We start from the raw sequence: 22817 nt of genomic DNA, 5'->3' as shown, positions 1-22817 counted from the left end.
TGTGAGTGACGCTAATTGAAGGTTTTTTTGAGGGCAGCTAATAAGTAGCTAATTTTTAGAAGCAATAATAAGTTATACAGGTTCATAATCAAAATATAACGTCTCAGTTTTTATAGAAAAGAAATTTCTTGTTTTTTTGCTGTGCTTCTGTCTTTTTAAGACGGCAGATTTGCATAGATATTTCGGCTATTTTCTGGCAATCAGTCAGCTATGTTTCTTAGTGAATAACGTGAATGAGAAAAAATGAAAAAGATACAGCATTTCGGCTCTAGATTAAATTCTTCAAATTTGGACTTTAAAGGGTTTTTTTTCAAAAAATAGTGCATATGGCAATTTAACTTTGATATTTCATGCATTGATCAACTCTTTATAACATGAGGTATCTTTGTTTATTAGAGTAGCTTGCCTGATTTTGGCAGTGTTTCGTCCAATGTTTGCTTTTTTTTGTTTGTTTTTTTTGGATTTAATTGCTAAGAAATTGTTCGCGCTGTCAGACATCATAATTTTTTTACTAATAATTGAATGATTTTGTGGCGCTCAGCATTCAAAATTCTGCAATTTTTTTGCATATGCAATTTTGATATTTTTTGGACAATTTTGTTGCGAAATGTTTTATTGTTTCCAATCTTTGAACTATCTTTCTATCTTTTAAACTATAGAGGAGGATAGCTCTATAATTTTATGCTAAATAAGTAACTTTAATTGTTCTACTTATTTTTATTCAATTTTATTTTTTAACTTTTAAAAATCAAGATTTAGTCTTTTGATATGTGTTTGTTTCTCTCCTTTTTCTTCGCATTCTAGCATGTAGCGACCAATCTTTTTCCTGAGACGTATAAGTCTTAGCAGCTCTGCTTTTTTCAATCGGTTGTTTAAAAATAATGATTTTAGCTTTTTTGAGATTTTTCAATTGGTTTTGAAATGTTTTCATTGGACATAGTGCGGCACTGAGGGTATGGCTGAAATGTAAATTAAACATTTCGACTGATAATTAATTTTAAATATTTTATTGGGGTCTTAGTTTTGATTTTAAACGTTTTTTTTCCATTGAATGATATTCTATTTCTTGTTAGGAACATATGACGTCATAATCACTTCAAATCTGCTTTTCGTTCATTCTTTCGTGCAGTTTCAAGTGAATTGTGTGTGTGTGTGTGTGTGTGTGTGTGTGACGTCATTTTTCACTATTATTCGATTGATTTTTTTTTGTTGATTCCGCATGATTAATTTTTTTGATTCGACCTGACTTATTTCTCTCAAAAATGTTTTTTGACTCTCAAGTGGATTTTTCATTACTTTAATTCAAGGAGATAAGGTCAATTGAATGTGAGTGACGCTAATTGAAGGTTATCATAGGGCAGCTAATAGAAGCAGTATTAAATTATACAGGTTCATAGTCAGAATACAACATCTCAGCATTTATTGAAAAGAAATTTCTTTTTCTTTTTTGCTTCTATCTTTTGGAGACTGCAGATCTGCAAAGCTATTTAGGCTATTTTCTGGCAATCTGTCGGCTATATTTTTAAAGATGAACTTGAATGACAAAAATTAAAAAGGTACAGCATTTCGGCTCTAAATTAATTTCTTTTTTTAATAGATTTGCACATGTGTGCTTGATTTTGGCAGTGTCTCGTCCATTTTTTGCATCTTGTTTGTTTTTTTTTGGGTTTATTTCCTTAGAAGTTGTTTGCGCACTGTCAGGCAGCCTAATTTTCTTTACGAATAATTGAATGATTTTGTTGCGTTCAGCATTTAAAATTCTGCAAATGCTTTTGCATAAGCAATTTTGATATATTTGGACAATTTCTTTGCTAAGTATTTCATTGTTTCCAATCTTTGAACTATGTTTCTGTCTTTTAAACTTTAGAGGAGGATAGCTCTATAGTTTCTGCCAAATAAGTAAATTTAATTTTTCTTCTTAATTTTCATTCATTTTTATTTTTTAACTTTCAAAAATCAAGATTTTAGTATGTAGCAGCCAGGCATTTTCCTGAGAGCTTTAGTTTTTTGCAGCTCTGCTTTTATCAGTTGTTTAATAATGATTTTAGCTTTTTTCTGAGGTGTTTCAATTTGTTTGCAATGATTTCATGGGACATAGTGCGTAGCTGAGAATTTGCTTGAAATGTCAAACATTTTGACTGATACTTATTTTTTTCGAATATTTTTGGGGCCTTAGTTTTGATTCAAAACGTTTTTTCCTTGGAATTATATTCTATTTCTTTTTAGGAACATATGACGTCATAATCACTTCAAATCTGCTTTTTGTTCATTCGTTCGTGCAGTTTCAACTGAATTGTGTGTGTGACGTCATTTTTGACTGTTATTTGAGCGATTTTCTTTGATTCGCGTAATTAATTATTTGATCACAACTGACTTGTTTCTCTAAAAAGCTACTTTGACTCTCAAATGGATTTTTCATGACTTTAATTCAAGTAGATAAGGTCAATTGAATGTGAGTGACGCTAATTGAAGGTTTTTTTGAGGGCAGCTAATAGAAGCAGTAATAAGTTATACAGGTTCATAGTCAAAATACAACATCTTAGCATTTATTGAAAAGAAATTTCTTTCTTATTTGCTTCTATCTTTTGGAGACTGCAGATCTGCAAAGCTATTTAGGCTATTTTCTGGCAATCTGTCAGCTATATTTTTAAAGATGAACTTGAATGACAAAATTTAAAAAGGTACAGCATTTCGGCTCTAAATTAATTTCTTTGTTTAATAGAATTGCACATGTGTGCTTGATTTTGGCAGTGTTTCGTCCATTTTTTGCTTTTTGTTTGCTTTTATTGGGTTTATTTCCTAAGAAGTTGTTTGCGCACTGTCAGGCAGCCTAATTTTCTTCACTAATGATTCAATGATTTTGTTGCGTTCAGCAAATTCTGCAAATTCTTTTTTGCATAAGCATTTTTGATATTTTGGACAATTTCTTTGCTAAATGTTTCATCGTTTCCATTCTTTGAACTATGTTTCTATCTTTTAAACTATAGAGGAGGATAGCTCTATAATTTTGTGCTAAATAAGTAACTTTAATTGTTCTACTTAATTTTTATTCATTTTTATTTTTTAACTTTCAAAAATCAAGATTTTGTTTTTTGGTATGTTTTTGTTTCTCTCCTTTTTCTTCGCATTCTAGTATGTAGCAGCCAGTCATTTTCCTGAGAGCTTCAGTTTTTTGCAGCTGTGCTTCTATCATTTGTTTAATAATGATTTTAGCTTTTTTTCTTAGGTGTTTCAATTTGTTTGCAATGATTTCATTCGACATAGTGCGGGACTGAGAATTTGCTTGAAATGTCAATTAAACATTTTGACTGATACTTATTTTTTTCGAATATTTTTGGGGCCTTAGTTTTGATTCAAAACGTTTTTTCCTTGGAATTATATTCTATTTCTTTTTAGGAACATATGACGTCATAATCACTTCAAATCTGCTTTTTGTTCATTCGTTCGTGCAATTTCAACTGAATTGTGTGTGATGTCATTTTTGACTGTTATTTGAGCGATTTTCTTTGATTCGCGTAATTAATTATTTGATCACAACTGACTTGTTTCTCTCAAAAGTTACTTTGACTCTCAAATGGATTTTTCATGACTTTAATTCAAGGAGATAAGGTCAATTGAACGTGAGTGACGCTAATTGAAGGTTTTTTTGAGGGCAGCTAATAGAAGCAGTTATAAGTTATACAGGTTCATAATCAAAATATAACGTCTCAATTTTTATAGAAGAGAAGTTTCTATCTTGAGATCTGCAAAGCTATTTCGGCTATTTTCTGGCAATCTGGCAGCTATGTTTCCTAGTGATGAACTTGAATGAGAAAAAAATCAAAAAGACACAGCATTTCGGCTCTAGATTAATTTCTTCATTTTTGGATATTAAAGCGGATTGTGTTTCAAAAATCAGTGCAAATGGCAATTTAACTTTGATATTTCATGCATAGAGTAGCTCTTTATAACATGAGGTATCTTTGTTTTATAGAATTGCAAACATGCTTGCCTCATTTTGGCAGTGTTTCGTCCAATTTTTCCTTTTTGTTAGTTTGTTTTTTGGATTTAATTCCTAAGAAGTTGTTTGCGCACTGTCAGGCATCATACATTTCTTTACTAATAGTTGAATGATTTTGTTGTGTTCAGCATTTAAAATTGTGCATTTTTTTCCTTAAGCAATTTTGATATTTTTGATAATTTTTGCGAACTGAGAGTATGGCTGAAATGTAAATTAAACTTTTCGACTGATAATTATTTTTAAAATTTTATTGTGGTCTTAGTTTTGATTTTAAACGTTTTTTTCCTTTGAATGATATTTTATTTCTTGTTAGGAACATATGACATCATAATCACTTCAGATCTGCTTTTCGTTCATTCTTTCGTGCATTTTCAACTGAATTGTGTGTGTGTGTGTGTGTGTGTGTGTGTGTGTGTGTGTGACGTCATTTTTCACTATTATTCGAGCGATTTATTTTGGTTGATTCCGCATGATTAATTTTTTTTATTCGACCTGACTTATTCTCTCAAAAATGTTTTTTGACTCTCAAGTGGATTTTTCATTACTTTAATTCAAGGAGATAAGGTCAATTGAATGTGAGTGACGCTAATTGAAGGTTATCATAGGGCAGCTAATAGAAGCAGTATGAAATTATACAGGTTCATAGTCAAAATACAACATCTCAGCATTCATTGAAAAAATTTTTTTTTATTTGCTTCTATCTTTTGGAGACTGCAGATCTGCAAAGCTATTTAGGCTTTTTTCTGGCAATCTGTCAGCTATATTTTTTAAAGATGAACTTGAATGACAAAAATTAGAAAGATACAGCATTTCGGCTCTAAATTAATTTCTTTGTTTAATAGATTTGCAATTATGTGTGCTTGATTTTAGCAGTGTCTCGTCCATTTTTTGCTTTTTGTTTGTTTTTTTGGGATGATTTCCTATGAAGTTGTTTGCGCACTGTCAGGCAGTCTAATTTTCTTTACGAATAATTGAATGATTTTGTTGCGTTCAGCATTTAAAGTTCTGCAAATGCTTTTGCATAAGCAATTTTGATATATTTGGACAATTTCTTTGCTAAATATTTCATTGTTTCCCATCTTTGAACTATGTTTCTATCTTTTAAACTATAGAGGAGGATAGCTCTATAATTTTATGCTAAATAAGTAACTTTAATTGTTCTACTTATTTTTATTCAATTTTATTTTTTAACTTTTAAAAATCAAGATTTAGTCTTTTGATATGTGTTTGTTTCTCTCCTTTTTCTTCGCATTCTAGCATGTAGCGACCAATCATTTTCCTGAGACGTATAAGTCTTAGCAGCTCTGCTTTTTTCAATCGGTTGTTTAAAAATAATGATTTTAGCTTTTTTGAGATTTTTTAATTGGTTTTCAAATGTTTTCATTGGACATAGTGTGGCACTGAGAGTATGGCTGAAATGTCAAATAAACGTTTTGACTGATAATTACTACGAATATTATTGGGGTCTTAGTTTTGATTTTAAACGTTTTTTCCTTTGAGTTATATTCTATTTCTTTTTAGGAACATATGACGTCATAATCACTTCAAATCTGCTTTTTTTTCATTCGTTCGTGCAATTTCAACTGAATTTTTTTGTGTGACGTCATTTTTCACTATTATTCGAGCGATTTTTTTTGTTGATTACGCATAATTAATTTTTTTGATTCGACCTTACTTATTTCTCTCAAAAATGTTTTTTGACTCTCAAATGGATTTTTCATGACTTTAATTCAAGGAGATAAGGTCAATTGAATGTGAGTGACGCTAATTGAAGGTTTTTTTGAGGGCAGCTAATAGAAGCAGTAATAAGTTATACAGGTTCATAATCAAAATATAACGTCTCAGTTTTTATAGAAAAGAAATTTCTATCTTGAGATCTGCGAAGCTCGCGGCTATTTTTTGGCAATCTGGCAGCTATGTTTCCTAGTGATGAACTTGAATGAGAAAAAAATCAAAGAGATACAGCATTTTGGCTCTAGATTAAGTTCTTCTTTTTTGGATCTTAAAGCGGATTTTTTTTCAGAAATCAGTGCATATAGCAAATTAACTTTGATATTTCATGCATTGAATAACTCTTTATAACGTGAGGTTTTTTTATAGAATTGCTTACATGCTTGCCTGTTTTTGGCAGTGTTTCGTCCAATTTCTTCTTTTTGTTAGTTTGTTTTTTGGATTTAGCTCCTTAGAAGTTGTTTGCGCACTGTCAGGCATCATAATTTTTTTTACTAATAATTGAATGATTTTGTTGCGTTCAGTTCTAATTTTAAAGTTGCGTTCAGTTCAGTTGCATTTAAAATTTTGCAATTTTTTTGCATAAGCAATTTTGAGGTTTTTTGTCAATTTTTTGCGAAATATTTTATTGTTTCTTATCTTTGAACTATGTTTCTACCTCTGAAACTATAGAGGATGATAGCTCTATATTTTTTATGCTAAATAAGGAATTGTAATTTTTGTGCTTAATATTTATTGAATATGATTTTCATTTTTCAAAAATCAAGAATTATTTTTTATTGTGTTTTTGTTTCTCTCTTCTTTCTTCGCCTTCTAGCATATAGCAGCCGATCATTTTCCTGAGACCTATAATTCTCAGCAGCCCTGCTTTTATCAGTTGTTTAGAAATAAAGATTTTAGCTTTTTTCTGAGATTTCTCAATTGGTTTGCAAATTATTTCATTGGACATAGTGCGGCACTGAGAATTTGCCTGAAATGTCAATTAAACATTCTGACTGATATTTAATTTCGACGAATGTTTTGGGGGTCTTGTTTTTGATTTAAAATGTTTTTTTTCCTTTGAATTATATTTTGTTTCTTGTTAGGACCATATGACGTCATAATCACTTCAATACTGCTTTTTGTTCATTCGTTCGTGCAATTTCAATTGAATTGTGTGTGACGTCATTTTTCACTATTATTCGAGCAATTTTTTTTGCTGATAAGCATAATTTGTTTTTTGATTCCACCTGACTTACTTCTCTCAAAAATTACTTTGACTGAGATGAACTTTTCATTACTGTAATTCAAGTAGATAAGGTCAAATTAATGTGAGCCAGGCTAAATGAACGTTATTTTAGGGCAGCTAATAGAAGCAGTAATAAGTTATACAGGTTCATAATCAAAATATAACTTCTCAGCGTTTATAGAAAAGAAATTATTTTTGCTATGCTTCTATCTTGCTATGATTCTATGAGACTGTATATCTGCAAAGCTATTTCGGCTTTTTTCTGGCAATCTGTGAGCTATGTTTTTTCTGATGAACTTGAATGACAAAGATGAAAAAGGTAAAACATTTTTGGCTCTAAATTTTTTTCTTCATTTTTGGATCTTAAAGCTGTTTTTCATAAATTAGTGCATATGGCAATTTAACTTTGATGTTTCATGCATTGAAAAACTCTTAATAACTTGAGGTATCTTTGTTTTTATTGAATTGAACAAATGCTTGCCTGATTTTGGCAGTGTTCCGTCCATTTTTATTAATTTTTGTTAGTTTGTTTGTTTGGATTTAATTCCGAAGAAGTTGTTTGCGCACTGTCAGGCATCATAATTTTCTTTACTATTAATTGAATGACTTTGTTGCGTTCCGCATTTAAAATTCTGCACTTTTTTGCATAACCAATTTTGACATTTTTTGCGAAATGTTTCATAGATTCCAATCTTTGAACTATGTTTCTACCTCTAAATTTATAGAAGAGGATAGCTCTATAATTTTATGCTAAATAAGGAATTGTAATTTTTATTCTGCTTAATTTTTTATTCAATTTGATTTTTTGACTTTCAAAAATCAAGCTCTAATTTTTTCTCGTTTTTCATGTGTTTTTCTTTCTCTCCTTTTTCGCTTTCTAGCATGTAGCAGCCAATCATTTTCCTGAGACCTATAGTTCTTAGCAGCTCTGCTTTTATCAGTTGTTTAAGAATGATTTAACCTTTTTTTCTGAGATTTTTCAATATGTTTGCAATGACGTCATTGGACATAGTGCGGAACTGAGAATTTGCTTGAAATGTCAAATAAACATTTTGACTGATAATTACTACGAATATTATTGGGGTCTTAGTTTTGATTTTAAACGTTTTTTCCTTTGAATTATATTCTATTTCTTTTTAGGAACATATGACGTCATAATCACTTCAAATCTGCTTTTTCTTTCGTTCGTGCAATTTCAACTGAATTTTGTGTGTGACGTCATTTTTCACTATTATTCGAGCGATTTTTTTGTTGATTCCGCATAATTAACTATTTTGATTCGACCTGACTTATTTCTCTCAAAAATGTTTTTTGACTCTCAAATGGATTTTTCTTGACTTTAATTCAAGGAGATAAGGTCAATTGAACGTGAGTGACGCTAATTGAAGGTTTTTTTGAGGGCAGCTAATAGAAGCAGTTATAAGTTATACAGGTTCATAATCAAAATATAACGTCTCAGTTTTTATAGAAAAGAAATTTCTATCTTGAGATCTGCAAAGCTATTTCGGCTATTTTCGGCAATCTGGCAGCTATGGTTCCTAGTGATGAACTTGAATGAGAAAAAATCAACGAGATACAGCATTTCGGCTCTAAATTAAGTTCTTCGTTTTTGGATTTTAAAGCGGATTTTTTTCAGAAATCAGTGCATATGGCAATTTAACTTTGATATTTCATGCATTGAATAACTCTTTACAACGGTTTTGTTTTATAGAATTGCAAACATGCTTGCCTGTTTTTGGCAGTGTTTCGTCCAATTTCTTCGTTTTGTTAGTTTGTTTTTGGATTTAATTCCTAAAAAGCTGTTTGCGCACTGTCAGGCATCATAATTGTTTTAAAAATTGAATGATTTTGTTGCGTTCAGTTCAAATTTAAAAGTTGCGTTCAGTTCAGTTGCATTTAAAGTTTTGCAATTTTTTTTGCAAAAGCAATTTTGAGGTTTTTGACAATTTTTTGCGAAATTTTCATTGTTTTTTTTTTATTTTTGAACTATATTTCTACCTCTGAAACTATAGAGGACGATAGCTCTATATTTTTTATGCTAAATAAGGAATTGTATTTTTTTCTGCTTAATTTTTATTGAATATGATTTTCAACTTTCAAAAATCAAGAATTATTTCTTGTGTTTTTGCTTCTCTTTTTTTCGCATTCTAGCATGTAGCAGCCGATCATTTTCCTGAGACCTATAGTTCTCAGCAGCCTTGCGTTTATCAGTTGTTTTGAAATAAAGATGTAAGCTTTTTTCTGAGATTTTTCAATTGGTTTGCAAATTGCTTCATTGGACATAGTGCGGCTCTGAGAATTTGCCTGAAATGTCAATTAAACATTTTGACTGATATTTAATTTCTACGAATATTTTTGGGGTCTTGTTTTTGATTTAAAATGTTTTTTTCCTTTGAATTATATTTTGTTTCTTGTTAGGACCATATGACGTCATAATCACTTCAATACTGCTTTTTGTTCATTCGTTCGTGCAATTTCAACTGAATTGTGTGTGGCGTCATTTTTCACTATTATCCGGGCGATTTTTTTGTTGATTAGCGTGATTGAATTTTCGAGTCTACCTGACTTATTTCTCTCAAAAATTACTTTGACAATGAAATGAACTCTTCATTACTTTAATTCAAGGAGATAAGGTCAATTGAATGTGAACCAGGCTAAATGAACGATATCTTAGGGCAGCTATTAGAAGCAGTAAAAAGTTATACAGTTTCATAATCAAAATATAACTTCTCAGCGTTTATAGAAAGGAAATTATTTTTTGCTATGCTTCTATCTTTTTCAGACTGCATATCTGCAAAGCTATTTCGGCTATTTTCTGGGAATCTGTGAGCTATGTTTTTATTGATGAACTTGAATGACAAAGATGAAAAAGGTGAAACATTTTTGTCTCTAAATTATTTTCTTCATTTTTGGATCTTAAAGCGGTTTTTCATAAATTAGTGCATATGGCAATTCAACTTTGATGTTTCATGCATTGAAAAACTCTTTATAACTTGAGGTATCTTTGTTTTTGTCGAATTGAACCCATGCCTGCCTGATTTTGGCAGTGTTCCGTCCAATTTTTTTTTATTTGTTATTTTTTTTGTTTGGATTTAATTCCGAAGAAGTTGTTTGCGCACTGTCAGGCCTCATAATTTTCTTTACTAGTAATTGAATGACTTTTTTGCGTTCAGCATTTAAAATTCTGCACTTTTTTGCATAACCAATTTTGACATTTTTTGCGAAATGTTTCATTGATTCCAATCTTTGAACTATGTTTCTACCTCTTAATTTATAGAAGAGGATAGCTCTATAATTTTATGCTAAATAAGGAATTGTATTTTTTTCTGCTTAATTTTTATTGAATATGATTTTTAACTTTCAAAAATCAAGAATTATTTCTTGTGTTTTTGTTTCTCTCCTTTTTCTTCGCTTTCTAGCATGTAGCAGCCAATCATTTTCCTGAGACCTATAGTTCTTAGCAGCTCTGCTTTTATCAGTTGTTTAAAAATGATTTTAGCTTTTTTTCTGAGATTTTTCAATTTGTTTGCAATGACGTCATTGGACATAGTGCGGAACTGAGAATTTGCTTGAAATGTCAAATAAACGTTTTGACTGATATTTACTACGAATATTATTGGGGTCTTAGTTTTGATTTTAAACGTTTTTTCCTTTGAATTATATTCTGTTTCTTGTTAGGAACATATGACGTCACAATCACTACAAATCTGCTTTTCGTTCATTCTTTCCTGCAGTTTCAAATGAATTGTGTGTGTGTGTGTGTGTGTGTGTGACGTCATTTTTCACTATTATTCGAGCGATTTTTTTTTGTTGATTCCGCTTGATTAATTTTTTTGATTCGACCTGACTTATTTCTCTCAAAAATGTTTTTTGACTCTGAAGTGGATTTTTCATTACTTTAATTCAAGAAATAGGGTCAATTGAATGTCACCAACGTTCGTTTCCAACGGTACAAGTTTGAATTCTTGGAGCAGATGCTGTTTTAACATGCGTTTAAACCGTGAGCGTGATTTGATAATCCAGATTTCACGCGAAAGTTTATTCCATTTTTGGATGCATCTTTTTTGTAATTATCGACTGGCAGACTTTTGGAGAATTAGCTTTTCAGTTCTGTTGTTTTTTATTAAGACGTTACCTCAGAGAAAAAAAATTGAATGCCGTCTGATTTCAGTAATGAAATATCATTCCTAATTTTTGAAACTCATCTGGCTTATTAAATTTCTGCAGGCAAATTGTCAGATTTTTCAAAGAGATCTCTAGATCCCTCTAACTTTTTTTCATATAGCAAACTTTAATTCCCAATTAATTTGTCGATTAATTCGCTGCATTGCAGAGAAATTAAATTTCTGAAAAAATAGAGCACTGAAAGTAAAATGAGAAAGGACTGGGGATTTGAATAGCATCAACCGTGCTTTCAGAGGTAACTGGTAACGACTAAGTTGTATGGATCTAACCGCTGTGGCCATATTTGATAGGATTTTTTTTAGTTGTACATAAGATTTTAATTTAGAATCAATTATTATAACCAATTATCTACTGTGACTTTTTGGCTCAATTTCTTGTCCCCGAAAAACTATTGGATCAAAATTTTAATTTTCTTTGGAGATGCTGAGTTTAGTTTTAAGGGTACTCTTGGTTATTTTGTTTTTTGTTTTAGATAGTTATCTGTTTTCTCCAGTATTTCAGTTACACATTTTACGACATTTTTTCTGCTAAAATGGAAACTTGTGTCATCATCAAATTGAATTATAGCGATGTTTTCTTGTACCTTTTCTCGAAAATCACTATTGCTTTGCTGCCTTGATCGCCCAAGCATTAAAATGCCTGGACCCGGAGACTGCAATATCAAATTCTTTTAATACTTCTCTTTAACAATCGACTAGTTGGTCTATAAAAAGACACTCTCTTTCTTTCCTAATTTTTTTTCTTGATGAAACCCCATTATTCTTTACTTGTTGGTATTTCATTGAAAAATTGTTTGCAAAATTCGTTTTGGGCTGTTTTCAAACGCCTATTGACCAAATTTCTCGGATGTTTGAAACTTTTATGCGCTTGCTCCGATGGGTTTTATTCTCAGATATTAAAAAGTCTGTTTTTCTGTGATTTCTTCTCTCAGCTCATTTGTTAGCCAAGGTTCTTCGGCAATTTTTCTTTCTGGTTAAAAACTAGTTGGTTCTTTCAATTTTTCTTTCTGGTTGGTTCCTAAGTGGGGTGTGCAACTCTAGAATAGTACTGAAACATTTTACATGCTATTTCCATCTTCATATTGATATAAGTTACTCCAGTCCTGAATTGCAAGATAAAGACAAAATTTATTTGCATCGAACTTTCTTTTGTTTCTACTTATAAAACTTTGCTTCCTATTTTAAGCTTCAACAAGAAAATTAGTTGTGTAAAAATTAATCAAGTGATCCATTTCAACTGACTGGGAAAAATTTAAACTTCTTGAATTTGGCTTTTGCCGGAAAACTCATGATCATTTAGTGTTGCGCCTTGGCTAGTGGCTCGTGTCAAAGTGAGTCCAGAGTTACTCGCAAATTCATCCAATAAAGTAGATTCTCATTTTTTTTTCAAATAATTGATTATAATCGCCAAAAAGCAAAACTTCGTCATTGATTGACGACGCCAAGGAAGTTTCTGATGTTAATTCGTCAATGAAATAGATTCGCAAGTTTTTTTTGGACAGTGAAGAATTAATTACGATTTTGTTAACCGATAGCCCCGATATCTCTACGCATAAGGACTCAAAAAAGCTTTCATTTGAGTATATTTAGATCATTTCGCTGTTTTGAAGATATGTCCCTAGAAACCCATGGCAACACCACCACCCTTATTTACTCCTGTCTTTGATGACCTTAATTTTGAATAAAATTTTTGTTTCAGACTCAAATTCTCTGGATAAATATCTGTTTCATTCAATCAAGTTTCAGTTAGGGTCACTATTGTGTTAAATTTGTCAAAAATTCAGTGAATAAACCATACTTCATTTTTGCACTGCGTGCATTGAAGAGGAAAATGTTTAGATTTTTGCAGTCCTTTGTAGCTCTGTCTATCAGCATGTCCGATTCTTGAATGTGAGAGAAGCGAACCCGGTTCAGATTAGTGTCACCACTTAGGGGCAAGCGCACGAAGTGTAAAAAACAGTTTTGCAAACATTCAAAAAACGAAAAAACGGAAACTAAGTTACACATTATTATGATCATGATTTTGGTTGTGTGACATAACCGAATATATAAATTTTTCATTTGTAGTGCTAAGTAAAAAAGCAAAAACGATTAGTTTGGAAATGCTCATTTTTTGCTAACAAAAAAGATTAAGTCACACAACCAAAGTATTGATTAAAAACGCTGAATTTGTCCGTGCAATGTTGTTTTGTGAAACAGTAATATTGTTGTTGGTAATGGTTCGGAATACTCTGGACAATTTTTTGTACTCCAGTCAAATTTAAGTGAACACCATCATTAGATTTTTCCGATATTGTAATGTTGTATTTCAAAACCCCTACTTTTGTCCATTTAAATGTTCTGTTTAACTCCAAATCATTATTTCCCAGTTGCTTATTGAACTCCTCTTTTTCAATATTATTCGATTCACGCCCACAATGGCCCTTTTTAACTTGTGGAATTTCAGAAAGTATAACTCAGTGAGGTTTCAACTTTTTAATTTCTTCTGTAATAATTTCACATAATTGAGATGCTTCGGCCTCCCGCAAAACACTTATCAATACTATTATGACCTGCATGAAAAATGAGTGATTGGAATTTTGCTCCTGACGAATACTGTTCGATTGTTTGTCCCAAATCAATAATTGTTGCAGAGGGATAAGAATGAATTCCAGTATCATAAGAAATATCAGATTGCCGTGTTTTTTTATGTGCTGAAATTATAAGATGGTTAGTGTTTCTATTAACAAATTTTCGGAAAAATTTTTGGTTCCGACGGCTCAAAAAATTTAGTCCAATTTTGAATATTGTGACCCATTAAGCTTTTCAATAGCGAACTATTTTGGTCCCGTAAATATCAGACTTCCGATTGGAGTTGATCAGTCTTTCGACACTGTTACGTGTTTGCATTTTCTTTCAATGTTCTGCTTTTGTTTTTCAATAACATGGTTTTGTTCTGAGATCGTTTGAGCTTGTTTGTCGATTAATTGCTTCTGTTCTTGTACGGTTTCGTTTTTTTTTGCTTTAACTGTTTTCGCATGTCCTCGATGGTGTTTGTAAGTCTTGAAAGTTCATTACTCAATTCAGCTTTAGTCTGCTGAGGCATTTTTAATCATAACTTTGGTTGGATTTCGGTTTACGCAGCAAATTGCATTTACCAACTGTTCTGCTCTTTGACTTTTGCTCTTCTTCGACTATCTTTTTGAGACTGCAGATCTGCGAAGCTACTGCGGCTATTTTTTGGCAATCTGTCAGCTATTTTTCTTATTTTTAGTGATAAACTTGAATGACAAAAATGAAGAAGATACAGCAGTAATAGATCTATGGAATGAAACAAAAGGAGCCACTGGACTATAACTTGTGATCACATTTTCACCACCACGAGTTTTATGAACCACACGAATGAGTTTAATTTTTAAATTGCCATCTGATTAACCACACTTGTTTCGAGCGTTGGCGGCATAATCTAAAATTTTAAAACTTTTGTGTTCATGCTTTAGTTACTTTTTTGTGCTTCTGAAGAGGCGTTGAGCCGAATGAGAGAAATTGAGAATTCTAGCCGAATGCTTCAATTTATTAGACCAAACAATTTGATTAGTTAAATTAAATACAAAAAATAAAACAATCAGCAAAATAAATCAGTCATTGCCGCTGGATTATCTACGATGTAGCCTGATTGCGCTCACTTGGTATCTCCAATACTGGGCAATGCATTTATTACTGAGCAATGAGAAGAATCATTCGACTTCATATCTCTTTTCTCTTTCTGCTAGATGCCCATTCGGTTAGATCGGTGGCTTGGAGGTTTGGAATACTATTTATAACTTCGTTTACTAAAAGTTTGTATCTATTTTTAGCCACAAGATTCCCGTGACAAAGGAACTGCTGCATAAACTATTTGATCACACCTTGGACCTGAAAGTGTGGAACAGCAAGGACAAAGTCTCTTCCACTACTAGGTAAAACAATCTATATATCATAGGGAATTTTAATCGCTTGCTATCGAGCTTGCAGCTTTTGATTGGTTGGTAAATAAAGAAAATGGAACGATGACCTCCATTAATAATTTTTCGTACAATCACTTCTACGGTACTGCCGCTCAGTTTATTTTATTATTCTCACATCAGGTAAAGAGGGAAGGAACTAAATGCTATCCTGGCGTCTTCCTGCTGTCATTTTTGATCCACCTAATTATCGTAGAAAACAATGAGAAGTACCATTCGAAAGCTCCTACATAATAGAATATTTTCACAGCGTTTTTAAAGTTTAAAGTTCTTTTTTTGATGAAGATATGAGGTTTCAAAAATCTCGGGTTTCCCTGAAAATTTAAGGGAAAGTAAAACTAATTTCATATTTCTCCTATTTTCCTTTAATTTTAACGAAATTAATTATACATTAATAGTTTTGCTTGCTGCATAGAATAGTTGCTAAATCGGTTTTGCGAATTTCGTTTTTACTGGCGATATGAGGTTTAAAAAAGGTTGCGAAAAATTCACCGAAACGATGACAATCTATAAATTTGCGTTATAGGGCCAATTTGCCTTTTCAATCGAGAACGGTAAAGCAAAGATTGTTTGCTGTTTTCGTTTGTCTACATAAAAGTTTTAAAAATCTTGTTTGAAAAGACTAAAGAAATGATTTATTTTCAAATTTATCGGCTATTTTTATTGAACCTCTATTTCCACTTCTTCCACTAGTAATCATGGTAAAAATGCACTTCTTTAATGGCCACTAAACAAGACGTACAGTCATTCATTTTATGAATTCCTATGTAATAAAAAAATTGACTATTTTCTGCAAAATTTAATCCTATTTTTGAAAATGATTGAGATCAATATTGGTTCATTCGAATATGTAGGCTGTGTCAATCGTTTGACAATCCATAGATTTCAGGCTAGGTTTCTATCAAATAGGTTGTGATAGAAAAAGGCCATTGGATGTCAGACACTTGCTAAAAATTATTGTTTTAACCATTTACAGTAGTCGCCGTCAGCCTATTATTTAGGCGCTCACGTCAATGAAAAGTCAAATTAAATTAGAGTGGTTATTTTAGTCATGATGACGCAATAAAGGGAGCATAAAAATCGAGTAGGTCGGAGGCGTGAGTTTTTCCAAACTCGCTTTAAAGTGGAGTGAGAAATGGTGTTTGAACAAATTTTCAGTTTTTTAGAGGGATTTTTTTCACGTGCGTCTATTTGACTTGTTTTCAGCTAATAGTAGTGCTATTGAAATGATACATGTGTGCTTATTCTGCTTATTTGCATTTGCTTGAATACATCAATGGGCATCTATATTTTTAATGACTTCGACACTATGTGTAGTCATAAAATATTAATAAATATTTAAATTTTGCCCCCTTTTTTAAATATTACTCCTGTCCTATCCCCTTATATCATTAATGACAGGTCCTGATAGTTGCTAAAGAGACATAAATGAATCTAATTAATGGCGAAGTTAGCTGTTTTCATGACTTTGGAGCTATTTGTTCTCAAAAATAAAGTTTTTCGTGTATGTATTGAACTTTCTATTGTCTCCTCATTTAATCGCACTAAGGACATAGAGATTAATAGAGATTTATGTTATCATAAATAGAGATTTATGTTATCATTCCCTTTTTAATTGCTCTTGAACGCAGATCATAGCAATTATTGTAAACGTGTGTGTCTTTTTTATGCAAATTTTTTGCTTGACAATTTTGCGCTTTTCTTCTAGAACATTCTTTGACTTCCCAAGTGACTTTTTCACGCTTTCGTTAATCATTTTTGAGTGATCTTTAGTGCTCCGAAGTAAAGCTTGTTGTTAATATAAAATCGGTTGCAGCATAGGAAAGTCAAGTGACTCGTAATGCAGTGGTTAGTGCGGGTGGCCATGGATTAGGAGGTCAGTGGTTCGAATCTCGGTGGGGTCGAGGTTTTTTTGCATCCTTAAAGAAAAATTGATCTATACTAAAGACCATGAATTAAATTTCCTCGCCTGTCGTTCAAGAGCAATTCTTCCGATATTTGTCGGTTTATGTTTTTATTTTAGCCATTGGTTGCTCTGACTTTGACACTGATTGTTTTCAAGAATTTTGTCCATTTTTTAAATTTTTTGGTGCCACTTTGTTGTCTTCTCTTAGTTACATTAATGACAAGTCTCATCAGTTGATAAGTATGAATTAATGAATCGAGGTAATCGTTAGAGGTCATAACTATTACTTTCTATTAATTTTACGCTGATTGTTTTTAAAAATGTTGGTAATTTTCTGGCGTTTTGCATGTATTTGTTGTACTTGTTGCTGTCTAATCGCTTATTCTCAATAATGACAGGTCTCTGGTAGGTGTTGTTTGATAATGAAGATATGTTGAAATAAATAATTTCTTCCCGTCCGTAGCTAATGCTTTCGTTGACTTGTAGTCAAAAAGTGAAGCCAGTTCTTTTTTTATTGGTTGTATTTTTGTTGTCTTATTATTAGTTGTTATCAATATGTCAGGTTTTCTGTTTGCTATTGACGAAATAGTGCATCTGGTTAAATGCATGAGTTAATAGGAATACATTTTTACTTTTGACAATCATTTTTTAACATTGAAAGTTGATTTTTTAGTCTTGCATTCTTTGTTTTTTTTGTGGTCTTGTCGCTCACTCAAAAATTACATTTCTCATGGTCCTTTTAGTGCGGTGTGATAAATTTATCTGCTTCACGTTCTAGTCAACTTTTTTATTAACTGTGACTTTCCTGTTTCGAATTCTTCTGCACGAATTTGTATGAAATTTCTAATTTCCATTTTCCTTAGTTTTGCCTGAGTTTTGAGTTGTCTGCCGCTGATTCCTACTTGTTGTAGTTGTTGTAATTTGTACTCATTCTAAAGATTAATCGAATCAGTATTTTCATAAAGTGCTAAAATTGTTAATGTTTCGCAAAACACTATCTTAGAAAACTAATTTTTCTAATTTTTCGAAATTTTTTGCTATTTTTGCGCCTAAAGTGTCGTGGGTATTGTTGCCTGAAATAGTTTAATTTTGCTGTAAAAAGATGAATTATCAGGTCACTGGTTAATTCAGTTCTTTGGGTTGTAATTAAGGACCTGTCCTGCTGTTTTTCAATTCACTTTACCCTTTGGATCACGTTTTTCGTTTTACATAAGTCCCCCATTTTCAAGCTTGACTTCTGACTTACCTCACTCACTGGTTAAACTGAATGTATTTGGTTTTAAATGCTTTCACGCATTGAAATACGCAATGTAGTGAATACAGTGAAAGTCAAACGAGCAAAATAAAAAGAAACGGGATAAACCGATAAAGCCCGGTCATTAAGTCATAGTGCAATAGGTTATCAAGTTCATTAGAGCGATTGCTATCTGACATTAAGCCTAATAGCTTTCAGTTAAGAAGCTGAATTAAGTATAGTTTTGGAATCTGACTGGAGCTGCACATGGAATCAGAACAATTTTTGCAACTTAGGGAGAATTTCTGTCAATTGCTCTCTCGTCTTTTTTCTGTATCAATCCCGACGTGCGTCAACGGCGGGTGTTTTCCGGCCATCTGCTGGCTTGGTTTGTTCTTCTTTACCGTCGCACTCAGCGTTTAAAATATTATCAAGAAATCGTTTGGTGCAATTTCCAACTAAATGTTTCACAATTCAAAATCAGATTTTTAACAATTATTTAGACAATCGAGATGAAAAAGTTTTGAAACTCCGTATTTTTACAAAATAGGACAAATGAGCAGTCATGGAAATCTACTGGAAGAGTGCGTAGTTAAGTTAGGTATGAAAAGTTTGTGAAAAGAAACAACTGATAAAACTAAGGTTTTGGAGCTACAAGCTGACCAAAATGAGTTTATATTGACAGTGAATTTTTCATTACACTGTTTTTTTTTCGCAAAAGTGAGTTTCAACCTTTAAGTGCTAAAAAGATAACAACACCAGTCATCATCAACAGTTGTGATACATTCGAGATGTTTCTCAGTTGCAGATTATTTAAAATACGAGATCGTCTATTAATTAACGCTGGTGTATTTTTTAACGTTACATGTGCTTTATGTAATATTATTAATAGCCGCGAAACAGCGATAGCGCTTATTATTGGGGACCTAGTGTTTTTTTTAATTCGCCCTCCCCTTCGATCATTCTTGCGACCATTGACTTTTCTATTTCATTGACTTCTACTGTTTGCAGTTAAAATTTCTGTGCGTGACGTCATTATCTCACTCAAAAAATGACTTCTGAACTCAATTATGGAACTTTAAATTTTACGAACATTTACTAGTTAAAGATGAATAGTGCGCATCTAAGAAGTGTCAAACTTATATGCCCTGATTCTTGAGTATTAGTCTTGAGTTTTGGATTTCGAATATTAATTTTTAAAAAGCCCTTAGGGCTTTTTCCTTATAGAGGGTTTGTGTCTCATAAAAATGACAGTACAAATCTAACTCAAAAAGTCTAGTGGCCTATTAAAGGACTGGGTGGTCAATCTGTTTATCTTATTTCTTTAGTTTTATTTCCATGGAAGGCCACAAGCGTCTATCGCGGTTATTTTCCGGCAATCTGCCGGCTGTGTTTCTGGTTGAACTATTCAATCTGTTGAAGTGCTCGAGGCACCTTTAGCGAGATTGGAAGTTGTCCAAGCTACTGATAAATAAAAGTTGCAGTATGTAAGAGTTACCTAGAAAGCGCTATAACATTGTGCTTAAATTGCAATCCTTGTACAGGTTTGACCGGCCGAAAGGTTTTCGATTTCCTGGTCCCAAGCCGGGTGAGGAGCCGGAGGACGTGGGAGGAGTGAGGGCTACAGTGTTCAGTCAGTCCAAGGATTTCATGTCACTGCAGCCAAAGAGATACTTCCAATTTAGGGACGATGTCTATTACTCCAAACGAAGTAAGTTTAAATCAACATTTTTTAAACAGTAATTAAATTAAGAAACTTAGTTGGGCATGACTCGTAAATGATAAAACACATTCATTAAGTTCTCAATCAATTAACCAAGCTAGTTTTCTCCCCCTTTCATCAGGTAAGAATAATATTATCTCATAAATACAATCAAGCTAAATCACACTTTATTGTTAATTAAATCCTATCTTCTATCAGTATTTTGGCCTTGATCTAAAAAGCAAAGATTCGCCCCAAAAAGTTTTACCTCTAAATCGAAATTCATCCGATTATCGGGTGAGTCAATTGGATTCTCATTCATCGGATGACAAAACATCAGAAATTATTGGCGTTAAAATTTGTTGCCCCCACTGATCGAGTGACGAACAAAAAAGCATTTCTTGATACATGCAAATATCAATTACTTTTGGAACGACGATATGATTTTTCTCTTTCTCAGCGAATGAAAAGTTCCATATTCATAACGAAAAGATCTCCACTTAGATCTGATTCCTCTTATGCACAGATTTGATGCCCTGAAGGATTGCGTATCTCTGTTTGACCCAGTTCATGAGTGTCGCATATAGTAGCGAGCCTGTCCGCTGTTTTTCTGAGAAAACTATTGATTTCCGTGGTCATCTTACCTTCAACACTGACAATTAATGGAGTAAGAGTGATATGTTTCTCTTGGCAATCCAGAGTATTTTCTTCTTTTTCCGCAGCGAAGCTTTCCAATACATCCTCTGGTTTTGTGTCTGTAAGAATTTGCGTCAGTGTCTGTGACACGAATACCGAAGCAGGCAATTTCTTGCGGGCTTGAGAGAACTCTCATAAGAAGATCGGCTTGTAAAGCTATCTTTTTATCTGAATGTTCACGAATTACTGGTTCTTTTCGAGTGATCGAGTTCGAATTGAAGAGGGATCTTTTCTTGGACATTTCAAACTGCTCACTTGTTTTTACTACTAGATTTTGAATACCTAATCTCCCGTTATTAGCTGATAAAATTAACAGGCTTCGTTGGGGGTTGCTCACATTATATATGTTGGTTATGGATGAAGTGAATTTTTTTTATCGAGTCTTCGTGTGATTTCAAAAATTCATCGCAACCTGGGAAAACTCTTTAGAAATCTCCATTCGGCCTTAGCTTATTGTTACGCACTGATTTTTACGTGTTCCTCATGGTGTTTTCTGAGGTTAATATTAGAGGCAATTAACTTGAATAATCAGCATTTTACAAAGACTTATTTAGATGTTTCACAGTGCGATTTTTAGCAGATATATTTTCGGATAAATTTAGCTAGTGATAGCCTTTTTTGAGCGGTTCGGATGTGCGATATATCCACTAATTTGCCTTGTATCTTGAAGCTTTAATCGTTTGCGGTTTTATTTCTAAGGTAGCCTGATTTAACTTAGTAATTTATAGGGATTTTCCAGTTCAATCTTTAATTATTACAGCAAAGAATTAATCAATAATTATTAGCAAGAAGTTCGCAAGTTATATCAAGTTTTCAAAGATATTAATCAACTGATTGTCAGGCTGGTTCTCCGGTGTTCTGGTGATCGTAAGTTCCGCAGGGCTGTACCTTGAGTTGTATTGGTCCTTCGCAAATATTTACTGATCTACAAGTTGGGCAATTTCCGGCTTTTTTACGTCTCTTGATGTTTGTTAAGTACATATACAAGTTCCGTATTAGCACCTACTTTATCAGAATAAATACTTCACCAAGTACATAATCTCTCATGAAGTTGTTTACTAATTATGCGAATTTATCTTCAAGAAACTCAAAAAAGTAAATATTGAGGCTTTTAGGCACTTGATATGTTTATCAGTAAACTGTCAATCTGCAGTTGTTTTTCATAAACATAAACAAATTAGGGGTTACAGGCCTAGATGGAATTACTGGCTTTATATGGCCTTGAAACTAAATGAATATGAACTAGATTAAAGCACTTATCTATGGATATTTAAAGGAAAATAATCACGTAACTATGAGGGACGAAATAGGGGCGTGACACTTATTGTTTGAAAATCAAGGAATTTTCATGAGGAAATAAATCGGCTGCAGCACTCAAAAAGTAAATCGTCGCCAGCCACTTTTAGAATTTTTTCAGGAACAATTTTTCTCAAGGTACTTTCGTCGCCAATAAAGCCTCCAATATAACCTTCTCGAGTTACAATCATCAAACCTGTTTGCTGAAAATAACGCATGGCTTCAAATAAAGCACCATAATCTGGCTGAATAATAAGAGAGCTCTTTTTTGGCTCATGGTGGTAGCCAAACTTTGGTCTCTCCAACTTATTTGTATCTGTCATTTTTTTAAAGTAACCGAACATGGCGCAAGCCGCGGCGCCATTTGTATGGTTTGCTTCCTGTTACGCACTGATTTTTAATAGTGTTCCTCGAGGTGTTATTGTGGTTTATATGAGGAGTAATTAACTTGAATAATTGCCGTTTTACAAGGACTTATTTTGATGTTTCACAGTACGATTTTTAGCAGATATATTTTGAATAAAATTAGCTAGTAATAGCCTTTTATTGAGCGGTTCGGATGCGTGATATATCCACTAGTTTGCCTTGTATTTTGAGTCCCGTTAGCCTAAGTTTCTGCTTTAACAAAGTCTATCAAACTTGGAAGTTTTTCAAGAGAATTTCCAGTTCAATCTTTAATTAATTAGGCGAGAATTAATCAGTAACATTAGTAAGAAGTTTCTCAAGTTTTATCAGGTTTTTATAAGATGATAGGCAACTGATTGTCAGGCTGGTTCTCCGGTGTTCTGGTGATAGTTGGGTCCGCAGGACTGTGCCTTGAGTTGTATTGGTCCTTCGCAAATATTTACTGATTTTCA

At 32.5% G+C, this 22817-nt stretch overlaps 1 protein-coding gene across 2 annotated transcripts in view; it reads left to right on the top strand.

Annotated features, from left to right (window-relative positions):
- Positions 1 to 22817, top strand: part of LOC142348835 (uncharacterized) — a 199139-nt gene that overhangs the window by 59164 nt on the left and 117158 nt on the right. For both annotated transcript variants that reach the window (XM_075400369.1, XM_075400368.1), the window contains exons 5-6: positions 14980 to 15081; positions 19811 to 19977. In XM_075400369.1, coding sequence (XP_075256484.1) covers positions 14980 to 15081; positions 19811 to 19977 — 269 coding nt within the window. The remainder of the gene's footprint in view (positions 1 to 14979; positions 15082 to 19810; positions 19978 to 22817) is intronic.

Source organism: Convolutriloba macropyga, chromosome 10, assembly GCF_964194025.1.
Source record: "Convolutriloba macropyga chromosome 10, txConMacr16.3, whole genome shotgun sequence".
In the NCBI taxonomy this organism is placed as follows: Eukaryota; Metazoa; Xenacoelomorpha; order Acoela; family Convolutidae; genus Convolutriloba; species Convolutriloba macropyga.
The sequence above is the reverse complement of the archived record's forward strand: the minus strand, read 5'-3'. Positions and strand labels throughout refer to the sequence as shown.